General features: G+C 47.1%; 1 protein-coding gene across 10 annotated transcripts in view; it reads left to right on the top strand.

Annotated features, from left to right (window-relative positions):
• Positions 1-12,853, top strand: part of LIN9 (lin-9 DREAM MuvB core complex component) — a 61,813-nt gene that overhangs the window by 47,094 nt on the left and 1,866 nt on the right. For 9 of the 10 annotated variants that reach the window (XM_042975917.1, XM_042975922.1, XM_042975926.1 and 6 more), the window contains 3 exons: positions 8,282-8,407; positions 12,361-12,540; positions 12,699-12,796. In XM_042975917.1, coding sequence (XP_042831851.1) covers positions 8,282-8,407; positions 12,361-12,540; positions 12,699-12,796 — 404 coding nt within the window. Of the gene's footprint in view, positions 1-3,400; positions 4,008-8,281; positions 8,408-12,360; positions 12,541-12,698; positions 12,797-12,853 lie in introns of those variants that run through there. The other variant, XM_042975925.1, reaches the window with a different exon arrangement.

The following is a 12,853-nucleotide window of genomic DNA, read 5'->3' as shown; positions in this document are numbered from 1 at the left end:
TACCTCGGCAACCGCTAATCTGATTTCCGTCCACCCGTTCTGGACGTTGACCGTGAACGAATCATGCGACGTGTGGTCTTTGGGGACGGGATTCTTTGCTGTGGCCCCATGTTGTGAAGGCCCATCCGCCTGGTTTGTGCGTTACCGGTACTTCTTTTGTTGACAAATAACATTCCGTTGTGTGGACTCAGCCCGTCTTCCTTATCTGTTCCTCGGTCGCTGCCACTCTCGGGCTGTTACGAGTAAGGCTGCCTGAAAGCTTGTGTATAAGGTTTCACATAGACGTGTGTTGTCGTTTCCGTTGGGTCTTTGCCTAGAAGTGGAGTCGCTGAGCCACGCGGTAGCTCATTTAAGCTTTTGAGGAAGTGCCAGGCTACTTTTCAAAAAGAAGACCGATTGCGACGCAGTTTTCCTTTTATCTGTCCGGAAAGCGGACAAGGTTGTAAGAGTGTATGTTATCAACCTTTAAATTACAGAGTCGCCTTAGATGTTTGTTAAAAGACTAGCAGGTCCGACTCTTGAAGATGATCATTTATTCAGAAAAAAATTTTAGTGTAATTCACCACATTAAGAGAGAAAAGAGAATCCCTAAGAGCATCTCGATAGATGCAGAAAAGCTGTCTTACAAAATTAAACATCCCTCCCTGGGAGAAAAATAAATACTGTTATCAAACTGGGAATAGAAAGGATATCCCCAAATCTAACGGAGTATTTACCAAAACAACTTAAAGCAGATACTTACTTCACTTACTAGTGAAGTGTTAAAAACTTTCTCTTTGGGGAGAAAAAAAAACTTTGGTGTCTGGCTGGCTCAGTCTGTAGAGCACGTGACTCTTGATCTTGAGGTTATGAGTTCAAGCTCCACATGGGGCATAGAGACTACTTAAAAAAATAAACAAACAAAAAACCTTTCTCTTTAAAACTGGTAAGGGGGTAGGTGGGGGGTACCTGGGTGGCTCAGTTGGTTAAGCTTCCGACTTTGGCTCAGGTCATGATCTTGTGATCTGTGGGTTCGAGCCCTGCATCAGGCTCTGTGCTGACAGCTCAGAGCCTGGAGCCTGCTTCGGATTCTGTGTCTCCCTCTCTCTCTCTCTGCCCCTCCCCTGCTCTCTCTCTCTCTCTCTCTCAAAAATAAATAAACATTAAAAAAAAAAGATACAACTACAGGAAAATAAAAGGCAAGCCACAGAATGGAAAGAAATACTTACAGCACATATAATTGACCAAAAGCTTGCATCCAGAATATATGAAGAACTATAAGTCAATAAAAAAAAAAGACAGAAATAGAAAACAGGAAAGAGAATTGAATAGAGAATATTCAAACGTACAAAAGGCATTTGAAAAGGTAATAGAGAAAATGCAGATTAATACCACAAAGACGACTCACAACCTCTAAAGTGGCTAATATTCAAACACTTAAAATACCAAAGATCGGAAAATACGTGAAGCAACTAGAACTTTCTTATTCCATCACTTTGGGAAACTCTTCGGCTCTGTTTACTAAAACGAAACCTAGCAGCACTATTATCAGCCAAGAACTAGAAGCATCCCTTTTGCCCAGCACCAGATGGAACGAGTCGAACGGCTGAATGCCTCCTATTTCTACAAAGGAATACTGTGCCGCGGCGAACGAACTAACTAGGGAGATACACAACCCGTGGATAAATCCCACAGTGTTGATGGAAAGAAGCTGGGAACAAAAGTATGTACTGTGTAACTGTGTTTTCTATAAAGTTCAGAAGTCAAACTGTGATGTTTGCTGTCAAGGTTAGGTTGCTTTGGAGAGAAAAGAGAAGGGATTGTAAGGTGACGTGGGTCAGGGGCTTCTGGGGTGTTAGTGGTTTCTGTGGCTGATCTGGGTGGGTTTTTCCCATTACTTCCCCAACTTTGTTGAGGTATAATTAGCATACAGTGAGCTGTACCTGTTTAAAAAATGTGTGTTTGATCAGATATATGTGTGTGCATATACACACATACCCATGAAACCATCGCCACAGAGGGGATTACAACTCCCCTCCCAACAGATTTCCCCAAGTCCTTTGTGATCTATCCCTCCCGCTACCCCAGGCTCCAGGCAACCACCGGTCTGCCTTCTGTTACACAGATTAGGTTGCATTTTCTAGAATTGTACGTAAACGGAATCATTCAGTATATGTGCTTTTCTTTCTTTCTTTTTTTTTTTTTTTTTTTTTTTTGCCTGGCATCTTTCATTGGGTGTAATGATCTTGATTCATCCACCTGGTTGTGTGTTCCATAGTTTGTGCAACATTCCGTAATTCTTTTTATTGCTAAGTAGGATCTCACTGTGTAGATACAGCACAATTGTTTCTCCATTTGCCTGTTGAGGGGTGTTTGGATAGTTTTACATTTTCTAGCTATTACAAATTAAATTGAACCTTCTCGCGAACTGTGAGATCGAGCCCCCCAGCTATCAGCACAGAGCCTGCTTGGGAGTCTCCCTCTCTGCCCCTCCCCCACTCTCATATATTCATTCCCTCTCTCTCTCTCTTTCTCTTTCTCTTTCTCTCTCTCAAAGTAAAATAAACTTGAAAAGAAATGCTGAGTTTTATATAGCATGAAGTTGTAGCTGAAAGGTCTCATTCTGGCAGTCAGGGAGCCCTCAGCCTGACGTACAATCTAACAGTTGATACATCCCGTTACATACACAGACTTGCAAATGTATTTTCTGTTCCAAAAAGAATTTTAAATATTTTCAATAGACCGTTAAGAAGAAAAAGTTGAACTCTCCCACAGTGTGCGATTGAAAAATAGAGGTGCAGGGGCGCCTGGCTGGCTCAGTCGGTGGATCACATGACTCTTGACTCTTGAGTTCAGGCCCCATGTTAGGCGTAGAGATTATGTAGAAATGAAATAAATATTTAAAAAAGAAAAACAGAGATGGAAAACACGAGAGAAAAATTAAGAGACGGCCAACCAGAAGGCCTGTGGAACATCAGAAGAGCACAGAGAACATGGCGGGTAGTGAGCTATCCACACAGGGACAGAAGAAGACTTCCCACCGTGGGAGAGGAAGACAGCCAACTCATTATGAGTTTTGGTTTTTTTTAAGTTTATTTACTTTGAGAGAGACTGAGAGTGTACAAGCAGTGGAGGAACAGAGAGAGAGGGAGAGAATGAATCCCACGCTGTCAGCGTAGAGCCCGACACGGGGCTCGATCCGACGAAACCAGGAGATCATGACCCGAGCTGAAAACAAGAGTCAGATGCCCACTCGACTGAGCCCGCCGGGCGCCCCTCGTCGTGAGGTCTTCACGTTGACTCTGTGGCTTTCCTCCCATAGCCGCAGTTGTTGGCTCAAAGATTCCGCATCTTCTGTGTGGTAACTGTTTCGATATTTGGAGGCAGCTTACACCTCTTCTGTCTTCCCGGTCCTTTGCAGACTGAAGAGTCTCCCGTCAGATTTGTAAACACTTCACGTAAACGTTGGCAAATGTGTGCAGAAGTAGGCGGACCGCTCTACACCGTAGGTGGGGGCGTAAGTTCCAGTTCTGGGGCGTCATCGCGGAGGACAGTCAGGTGCACAGAGATGCGCATACAAGAGTGTTCTCCGAAGGATAGCTCGTAAGAGCAACAAAAGAAGAAAATGTAAATGCCCGTCTGAAGCCATCTGTCAGATGAATCCTGACACGGTTTCCCTACCCGAACACTGTGTAATTCCTAAAAGGAGCGAGTTAGATCTGCCTATATCCACATGGAAAGCTCTCCAAGACGCATTACACTGGACAGACTGTAGGACAATATTCCATTTTTATCGGATTCCATTTTTGTAAAAAAGCTGTGCGTATGTGTGTACGAAACGCCTCGAAAAAGTGACTGGAAAGCCACACGCCAAATTTGACGGGGTCCACCACGGAGGGCAGCGTGGGGTGGGTGGGCACAGATAAGTAACAGGGTCTTTCTTGTTACGTTCTATTTTTGTATTGTTCTGTTCTGTCCCAATGAGATGTATTGATGAGCTACTTGTGTAATAAATATTTGCCAGTTTATTTTAAAAGATCCTTTTCCCGGGGCACCTGGGTGGCTCAGTCAGTTAAGCGTCTGACTTTGGCTCAGGCCACGATCTCCTGGTTCGCGAGTTTGAACCCTGCGTCAGGCTCTCCACTGTCAGGGCAGAGCCCACTTTAGACCCTCTGTCCCACTCTCTCTCGCCCCCCCCCCTCCCCTGCTTGCACACGCTCTCTCAAAAATAAGTAAAATGAAAAGATAATAAATAAATAAAAGATCCCTTTCCCTTGAGCCTTTTTTTATACAATATGATTTTGGATCCTTTCACAATTCTGCTTCCTCTCCTCTGATTATTCCCGTTTGCCTTATGATGTGGGGCCCAGATAGGCTATAATATTCCAGATTAAGTCACACTGGTACCATATGCTTGCTGTGCAGGTTGACAGTAGCCTTATCACAGGAGCGGCTTATGTAAATTTATGGCCAAAACTCCCACACCCTTACACACGAACTGCTCTGTCTGCTATCTTATCCCCTAAAACATTCTGCGTCTCTAGACGGTTGCCTTGGGCCTCAGCTCATAAGCCACACAAGAAAATCATTCATTACTTTGTTACCAGACCTTGTTTTTGACCAAAAGTTGCATTAGGTATTATTTTATATAGTTCAACTTAATATCTGACTCTATGCCTCACTTTATTCATGTAGACCTAACTCAATGTCAAATTTGTGCTTAAAAAAATGTGCATTGTAGGAGGCACCTGGGTGGCTCAGTTGGTTAGACGTCCAACTTGGGCTCAGGTCATGATCTCTCAGTTCGTGGGTTCGAGCCCCGCATCCGGCTCTGTGCTGACAGTTTGGAGCCTGGAGCCTGCTTGGGATTCTGTGTCTCCCTCTCTTTCTGCCCCTCCCCAGCTTGCACTCTCTCTCTCTCTCTCAAAACTCAATAAACATTTAAAAAAATTTTTTTTAATTTGAATTGTATGTGTAAAAGCTGAGTAAATGTATTCTATTTAAAAAATTACCACTCTTCTTGAATTTGATGTTTTTTCTTCTTTTTGTTTTTGTACATCTAAGCACATAGAGTGTATATATTATTGAGCATTTGGGGGTGGGTATATTTTAAAATAACTGTTATACTGCATCGTATTCCGCTCTCACTCCATAATACCAGGGAACGTGGGCTGTCCTCTCCAATGCCAGCTATTGTAGGATTCTGACATCGATTCTTACATCCTTTAGTCTTTGTGGCTGAAACACAAATAGCTCATTGACTTCAGCTCAGGTCACGACGTAGCGGTTTGTGAATTTGAGCCCCGCGTCGGGCTCTGGGCTGGCAGCTCATGGCCTGGAGCCTGCTCGGGGCCTGGAGCCTGCTTCGGATTCTGTGTCTCCCTCTCTCTCGGCCCCTCCCCTGCTCATGCTCTGTCTCTGTCTCAAAAATAAATAAAACATTAAAAAAAAATTTTTTTTTTAATTTTTTAAAGTAGGCTCCTGTCCAACGTGGAGCTTGAACTCATGACCCTGAGACAAGAGTCACACGCTCTGTGGGCTGAGCCAGCCAGCCACTCCTGTGTACATTTTGGTGTATGTATGTAAAGTCCTCGTATGTCTGTATCTAAATGGCTCGTGAATACACTGAACACCGAAGTTGAGGATCAAGGCCTTTGACATCCTGCAGTGAATTCTGTGCAAGAAGATACAGAGCCTTTAATAATTCTGATATAGATTAACTAGCTCTGAGTCTGCCAGAATACACTCTTCCGCTCCAGAAGAGACCGGGTCAGGTGCTTGGCGAAACCCCACACCGTGTCCTCGATCACCCCCAGTCCGCCCCGACAAGGAGATGCAGTTAAATTTACCGCGGCCCGTTGACCCTTGTATTCTGTTAAGTGCGGGCTCTGGGGGTCGTCCGCTGCGCCTAACTGCACAAAACCTGAAGCCGAGGAAGGCGACGCGGCTCAGGAGGCACCAGGGGTAAACTGAGTCGGAGGTCCTGCCGAGGCCTCGAAGCTCGCCTCCACAGTGCTCCCTTCCCTGCTCTCCCTGCAGCATTCTCCCCCAGCCGCACAGGTCCTCCCGGGGGGGGGGGGCGGGGGGGGTTCACCCCCACCCCCGCAGTCGCCTTCGGGTCCCGCATGCTTGCCGCCTACTGGCTGTGCACACGGGGGGCACCGATCCCTCCATCTGCGGGATGCGGCTAAGCACGGTGCCCTGCTCGGGGGGCGGGGGGCGGGGTTGTTGTGAGGATCCAGGGAGACCCCGTTGGACACCTAGGGTAGCGTCCGGCGCGTCGTCATGGTCACTACGCACACGTCACCCGCACGTTACTCGCGTGGGCCTCCTTCCGCCTCGGGGCTCTCATCGGTAACGTGGCGGGGTCGCGCGGCTGGCCTCTGCGGTTTCTGTCACCCAGACCATTGTAGTTCTGCGATCTGGGCCTCGTGGGCGGCCTGGGCCTGCTTCCCGCCTTCCCTGTGCTTCCGGGACGGGACGCGAGGTCCGCCCTCCGGGAAGTCCTGGAGGAGACGCGCGGCTGCCTCGGCCTGGCCGGAGGGGCCCGTCGAAGCACCTGCGGCCGGTCCAGCGGGCGGGGGGGACAGAGCAAAGCCCACGGCGGCTCACGCTTCCGGGTGGGGGGCAAACACGGACGAGGGCACGGCGATTGCACCTGCCGCTCCGAGCATTTTCTGTGTGCGAGGCGGTGCGCGGGCACGCGCTTTCCCGTCATCGCCGCGACCTCCCGTTAGGTAAGTATTCGTATGGTCCCCGTTTGGCACTCGAGGAAAACAGCACAGAGAGGTTAAGGAGCATGCCTGAGGCCGCACAGCGAGCAGGTGACAGTTGCGATTTGAACCTCTGTGGTGTGATTCCGGCTCCCGTGCTCTTAACCGGTGTGCTACATTCAGTTGAATCCAGATGGAGAAGAATGGAGTCCCCGTAACCAGAATACTTCAAATGAGTATATGTAGGTTTTGTTTTGTTTTGTTTTGACCAACTTTTTTATTTTGAAAAGTGGCAAACTTAGGAGAAAATTGGAAGACTAATGAAATGAACAGGTATACAGATTCAACAATTCTGCTTCATATAACTTATTCTCTGTCTTGGGGCACCTGGGTGGCTCAGAAGGTTCAGCGTCCAACTCTTGATTTCGGCTCAGGGCATGATCTCTCAGTTTGTGAGTTCGAGCCCTGCGCCAGGCTCTGTGGTGATAAAATAAACTTAAAACAACAACAACAACAACAACAACAAACAAAAACAAAAACCCTGTCTCTGTCTGTAAGATCTCCTTTAAAAAAAAAAAAAAAGGTAAAATCTTGTCATTTGCAACAATGTGGATGGAACTGGAATGTATTATGCTAAGCAAAATAAGTCAGGCAGAGAAAGACCTACAGTTTTACTCATATGTGGAATTTAAGAAACATAACAGATGAACGTAGGGGAAGGGAAGGAAAAATTAGATAAAAACACAGAAGGAGGCAAACCATAAGAGACTCTTAAATACGGAGAACAAACTGAGGGTTGCGGGCAGGGTTTGGGGCGGGGAGGGCTGGGCTAAATGGGTGCCGGGCAGGAGGGAGGACACTTGTTGGGATGAGCACTGGGCGTTGTATGCAAACTGATCAATCACTGGTTTCTACTCCTGAAATCAACACTACACTGGGTATTAACTAACTTGAATTTAAATAAGTAAAAATTTTTTAAAAGTAAATGGCAGGGGAACCTGGATGGCTCAGTTGGTTAAGCGTCTGAGTCTTGGTTTCTGCTCAGGTCATAATCTCACAGTCGTGGGATCGGGTCGCGAGTCCATGCAGAGCCTGCTTGAGATTCTCTCTCTCTCCCTCTCTCTCTGGCCCCTCCTGCGCATGGTCTCTCATTCTCTCTCTCAAAACAAACTTAAAAAAAGTAAATGGCAGATTTACTCGTAAGAGGAGTCTCCTAAATAACGATAATGCCGCCGTCACACACGAGAGGTACGATGTCAAGGAAAGAAAATGTTAATAAACCTTAGTTTGGGGTCAGTCGGATCTCCTACTACATCAGTGAAACTGCGCTGCTCAAGGGCGCCTGGGCGGCTCCAGTCGGCCAAGTGTCTGACTCTTGATTTCGGCTCAGGGCCCAGCATCGGACTCCACACTGAGCAAGGAGCCAGCTTAAGATTCTCTCTCCCTCTCCCTCTCCCTCTGCCCCTACCCAGATCTCTCATTCTTTCTCGTGCCCCGCCCACCCCTCCCCCCCTCAGAAAGGAAAGGAAAGGAAGAAATTGCACTGCTCAAAAAAATCCTTACCAGAACCTGATTTTCGTTTCTTGCAGAAGTCCTACTCCATGCCCATCGGCATCGAGTTTCAGCGGCGGTACGCGACCATCGTCCTGGAGCTCGAGCAGCTGAACAAGGACCTCAACAAAGTCTTGCACAAAGTCCAGCAGTACTGCTATGAGGTGGGGACTTTGTAGGAAATCGCTGAGGGGCCCCCCTGCGCTCTTTCACTTGAAGCTTAATGCGGGTTACCTTCACATTTTCGAAAATTCAGACTAAGCCATTACCTTTACGAGGCCCGTTAGCAAAACCACGTTTACATACGTTTTTACTTGTTCCGGAGTCGGTTTGAAGAGTGCTCTGCGCACGGGGAGCTATCAGTTCTGTTGGTTTTTGTTTGAGTCACAAATGTTAGAGCTCTTGAAAAAAAATTCAGGAAAATCAAGAAAAATGATTACTGAATTCTGCTATCCCAATACTATATTTTGGTTTATTTCCCCTTCGTCTTGTGTATATGCCTCTGCCTCTACTCACAGGTTATGGTCCTGCTGTGTATACAATTTCATTTCCTCCTTTCAGCTTTGCATTAGAACCGTGGATTCTCAAACTTCCAGTATAGAGAGCATAGGGTTACTTGTGAATTGTTACCACGTATGTAAATTCATGCACATGAAGGCAGTTCAACAGCGTCACCTAAAATTTGATTTTCTTTTAAAAATTTTTTTTAGAGTTTATTTATTTATTTTGAGAGAGAGCACACGAGCAGGAGGGGTCGAGAGAGGGAGGGAGAGAGAACCCCAAACAGACACCGAGCTGACAGCACGGAGCCGGATGCGGGGCTCAAACTCAGGAACCACGAGATCATGACCTGAGCCGAAACCGAGAGTCGCTTGACACACTGAGCACCCCACACGGGTGCTTACCACACGGTAGGAATTAAACGAGATGAGTTTGGAATGCTCCCGCACTTGCATTTTTATGTTTCCAGTGAGCCTCCTCCACTTGTGATGTCAGATTCTGCACCACTTAGCCCTTTATCGTGCCGGCCTCCAGCGAAGTCCCACAGACCCGCCTCGGGCCACGTTACCAATCCCCCTGCACTGACCGTAGGGACATGCTCAGTGGTTGCCTATAACCGACCTCAGTACATTATGCTCGTTCCTCTAGCCCTCCATTACCATTTATTTTTATTTTCCTGCTAGTTGTCACCTATGTGACACCGCTCTTTAGTTTCGTGATGTGTGCCAGGCCTCTTGTGATAGGCTCGTTTTTCCAGGGAAGCACACCGATTTAATTTTCACAAAGCTCTTGAGGACATACGGTATTGATTTTAAAATAAGAACAGAGAGCACTATGATTAAGCAATTCTGTTCCCAGTATATACCAAACAGATTTGTGAACTCGTATTTACCCGAAAGATCTGCGCTGGAACGTTCGGAGCATCTAAAAACGTTAGAATTTTTTTATTAGAGACAAGGTTACTCGTTGCGGCACTCCTGGTAATTGCCAAATATTAGGAGAAAACGTAAATGCCCGCACACCGGGAATTGGCTGAAGGACTTAGGGCACGTCTGCACCGTGGAGTGCCTACCGTAAGAACAGACCAGGAAGCTTCCTGTTCACCCACATGGATGATTTCCAGGCTACACTACGTGAAAAAAGGAAAGTACGTGAAAGTTACTAAGTGTTACCCTTGGAATCAGAAACGCGCAGGAGTAGAATCTACGGGTAACGGCGTAGTTTTTCAAGAATAAATGCAGGAAGGACAGACCGGAAACTGATTTGGGGACGGGGTGGGGGTTGGGGAGGGAGGAGCGGTGACATTTGTTTGCGTATCCGTTTCCTCAGCAAACACAGACGAGCTCTAAAATGGACTAGAAAAAGAAATCAACGAACCTAACTATATTCCAGAGGAGAAACAGAAACACTGACGGGGGCCAAAACGAATCCACATAACCTGAACATAGTTATTTTGACTATATATACGCTTAGTCTGAAGGTAAACCGAACTTTAAATAAATACTGAACTCCAGTTAGTAAGGTTTTTTCTCGTGGCGGTATGGGTTCGCAGTTCTCAAACTCTGCATTCCAGTGGAGCAGATGAGTAACGAGGTGTGTTGTGGGTGACAGAAGCCCGCTGTCCCACCTCCAGAGAAGGCGGCCAAGAAGGAAAGGCTACAGCGAACCCTGTGGCGTTAAATTAGAAGAGGAAGAATCGGTCTGACTCCGTGGTTCCTTTTATTTATATGACATGGATGTAAGTGTGCGTGTGTGCGCACACGCACTGAGAGAGCCCGGAGGCAGACACCCTGACAGCAGCGAGCACCCCCAGCACCCGATCTTGGGTTCCAAACGCTACTGTCCACAAATAGCGCTCCTTGAAAAAGAGCCTGCTTCCAGAGCGTGGGCAGAGAAGGTAGACGAGCCCGGACCATCTTAGCGGGCAAGGAAGTAAAATGCGCCCCCTGGGGTAAGGGAACATGTCCAGCGGACCCAGCCGGACAGGGTCCCCACTGGCCAAATCTGGGACAGTTTGGGCTTCGGCATAAGTAATTATACTAAGAGATTATAACCTTCTGAAGAAAGTAAGAATCTGTGAGTCCATACTAATATTAACTAATTAACCAATTAACTTTTAAGGCAAAGTTCTTGTAGGCAAATGCCACCCGATAAATGTAGAAGGAACAGTGAGAGGAGAAGGGTATCGCTCGGCAGCCGTCCTGGTAATAACCGGTAAAGGCGAGAATCGTCCATAGACGCGAAAACTGGAGGGTGAAAGTTTGCCGAGGAACAGGGTCTTTACGTAGCCTCAGAATCCCTCTTCACAAGTACTTACTGATCACACGGGGGAAATCCTGTGCCGAGGGGAAGTCTGGCAGACCCCTAACTACCTTAGCCAAGTGTTCGGAGGTAACACCACCAGCAGTTGGACACACCCACGTCCAACCGTGACGCCTCCGAACCGTGACGCCCTGCGTGGGAACTCGGTGCCACTTTCGTGGTTCTCCTCCCCAAAGTGCGTAACGTCTATCCAATCACGAGGAAACGGACAAACCCACGGTGAGGGACCGTGTACAAAACAATTGGCCGCTACTCTTCAAAAATGTCAAGGTCATGAGAGAGAAACTGGTCCAGAATAAAGGAACCTGCAGAGACATGACGACCACATGTCTTCAGGGGGGGGACAGCCACATGTAGGACACTTGAGACAGTTGAAATTTGAATGCGCTCTGTTAGGAGTATGGCCTCACATCAACATTGAATTTCCTGATTGTGGGGTGCCTGGGGGGCTCAGTCGGCTTAGCGTCTGACTCTTGATTTCAGCTCAGGTCGGGTTCTCACGGTTCGTGAGTTCGAGCCCTGTGTCGGGCTCTGCGCTGACAGCTCAGAGCCTCCTTGGGATACTCTCTCTGCCGTTCACCTGCTGCTGCTCTCTCTCAAAATAAATAAATAAACATTAAAAAAATTCCTGATGGTGATAGTTGCACTTATGGGTATGTAATAGAATATCCTTTACTTACAAAATACAAACTGGGAGTGCTTTGGGGCAAAGAGGCACAGTGTTTGCAGGTTATTCTCAAATAGTTACAGGGAAAAAATTACACATTACACGGAGAGAGACCAAATAAATGTCAAACAGAATAAACCGCAAACACCGTCTCTGGGTAAAAGGTTCTCAAGGCTTTTCTATTCTATTCCTTCTTAGAAGTTTGAAATCATATCGATTAACAGTTACCAAGAATATAAAAGAAACTGGGGGGGAAAAACTGTTAGAGAAGAAAAATTTCTAAGGTAGGAGTAAGGACCATTTTCGTTATAAATGCTAGTTTTACAAAAACCCGAATCAGAGGGCGCCTGGGGGGCTCAGCTGCTTAAGCATCCGACTCTTGATTTCGGCTCAGGTCGTGATCTCACGGTTCGTGGGATTGAGCCCCACGTTGGGCTCCGCGCTGACGGCGTGAAGCCTGCTTGGGATCCTCTCTCTCCCTCCCACTGCCCTTCTCCCACTCGTGCGCACGCCCTCTCTCTCAAGGTAGATAAATAAACTTTATAAAAAAACCATCCAACTCTGAAAACGGCACAAACACAGATTATGGCCTTATGAACGTCTTCTGCTTGAACCCTCGGTTCTCAGCTCGCTCCGGACCAGGGCCTCCAGCCCGCAGATCAGCCAACAGACATGCGGCGAAGGTGCGAGGAGGAAGCCCAGGAGATCGTGCGGCACGCCAACTCCGCCACCGGACAGCCCTGTGTCGAAAACGAAAACCTGACGGACTTGATCTCCAGGCTGACGGCAATCTTATTGCAAATTAAGGTAACTTTGGGAGAAGACAGGTCCTAAATTTTGACAGCTACACAAACAACTCTGCTGATCTGTTGCTGAAAAATTATAATCTACAGATTTTATCCGATGCCTATTTGTCTGTCTTTGAACCGTGATTCAATTAAATTTTGAAATATCTTTCCTTTTAGTGTCTAGCAGAAGGAGGAGACCTGAACTCCTTTGAATTCAAATCACTCACAGATTCACTAAATGACATTAAGAGGACAATAGATGCTTCTAATATCAGGTAATTCGTTAGACGGACCCGAATCCCTCTTGTAAGTCCACGGTGCCTTCCGGCGCA

The sequence above is a fragment of the Panthera tigris genome, chromosome F3 (assembly GCF_018350195.1).
Source record: "Panthera tigris isolate Pti1 chromosome F3, P.tigris_Pti1_mat1.1, whole genome shotgun sequence".
Lineage (NCBI taxonomy): Eukaryota > Metazoa > Chordata > Mammalia > Carnivora > Felidae > Panthera > Panthera tigris.
The sequence above is the reverse complement of the archived record's forward strand: the minus strand, read 5'-3'. Positions and strand labels throughout refer to the sequence as shown.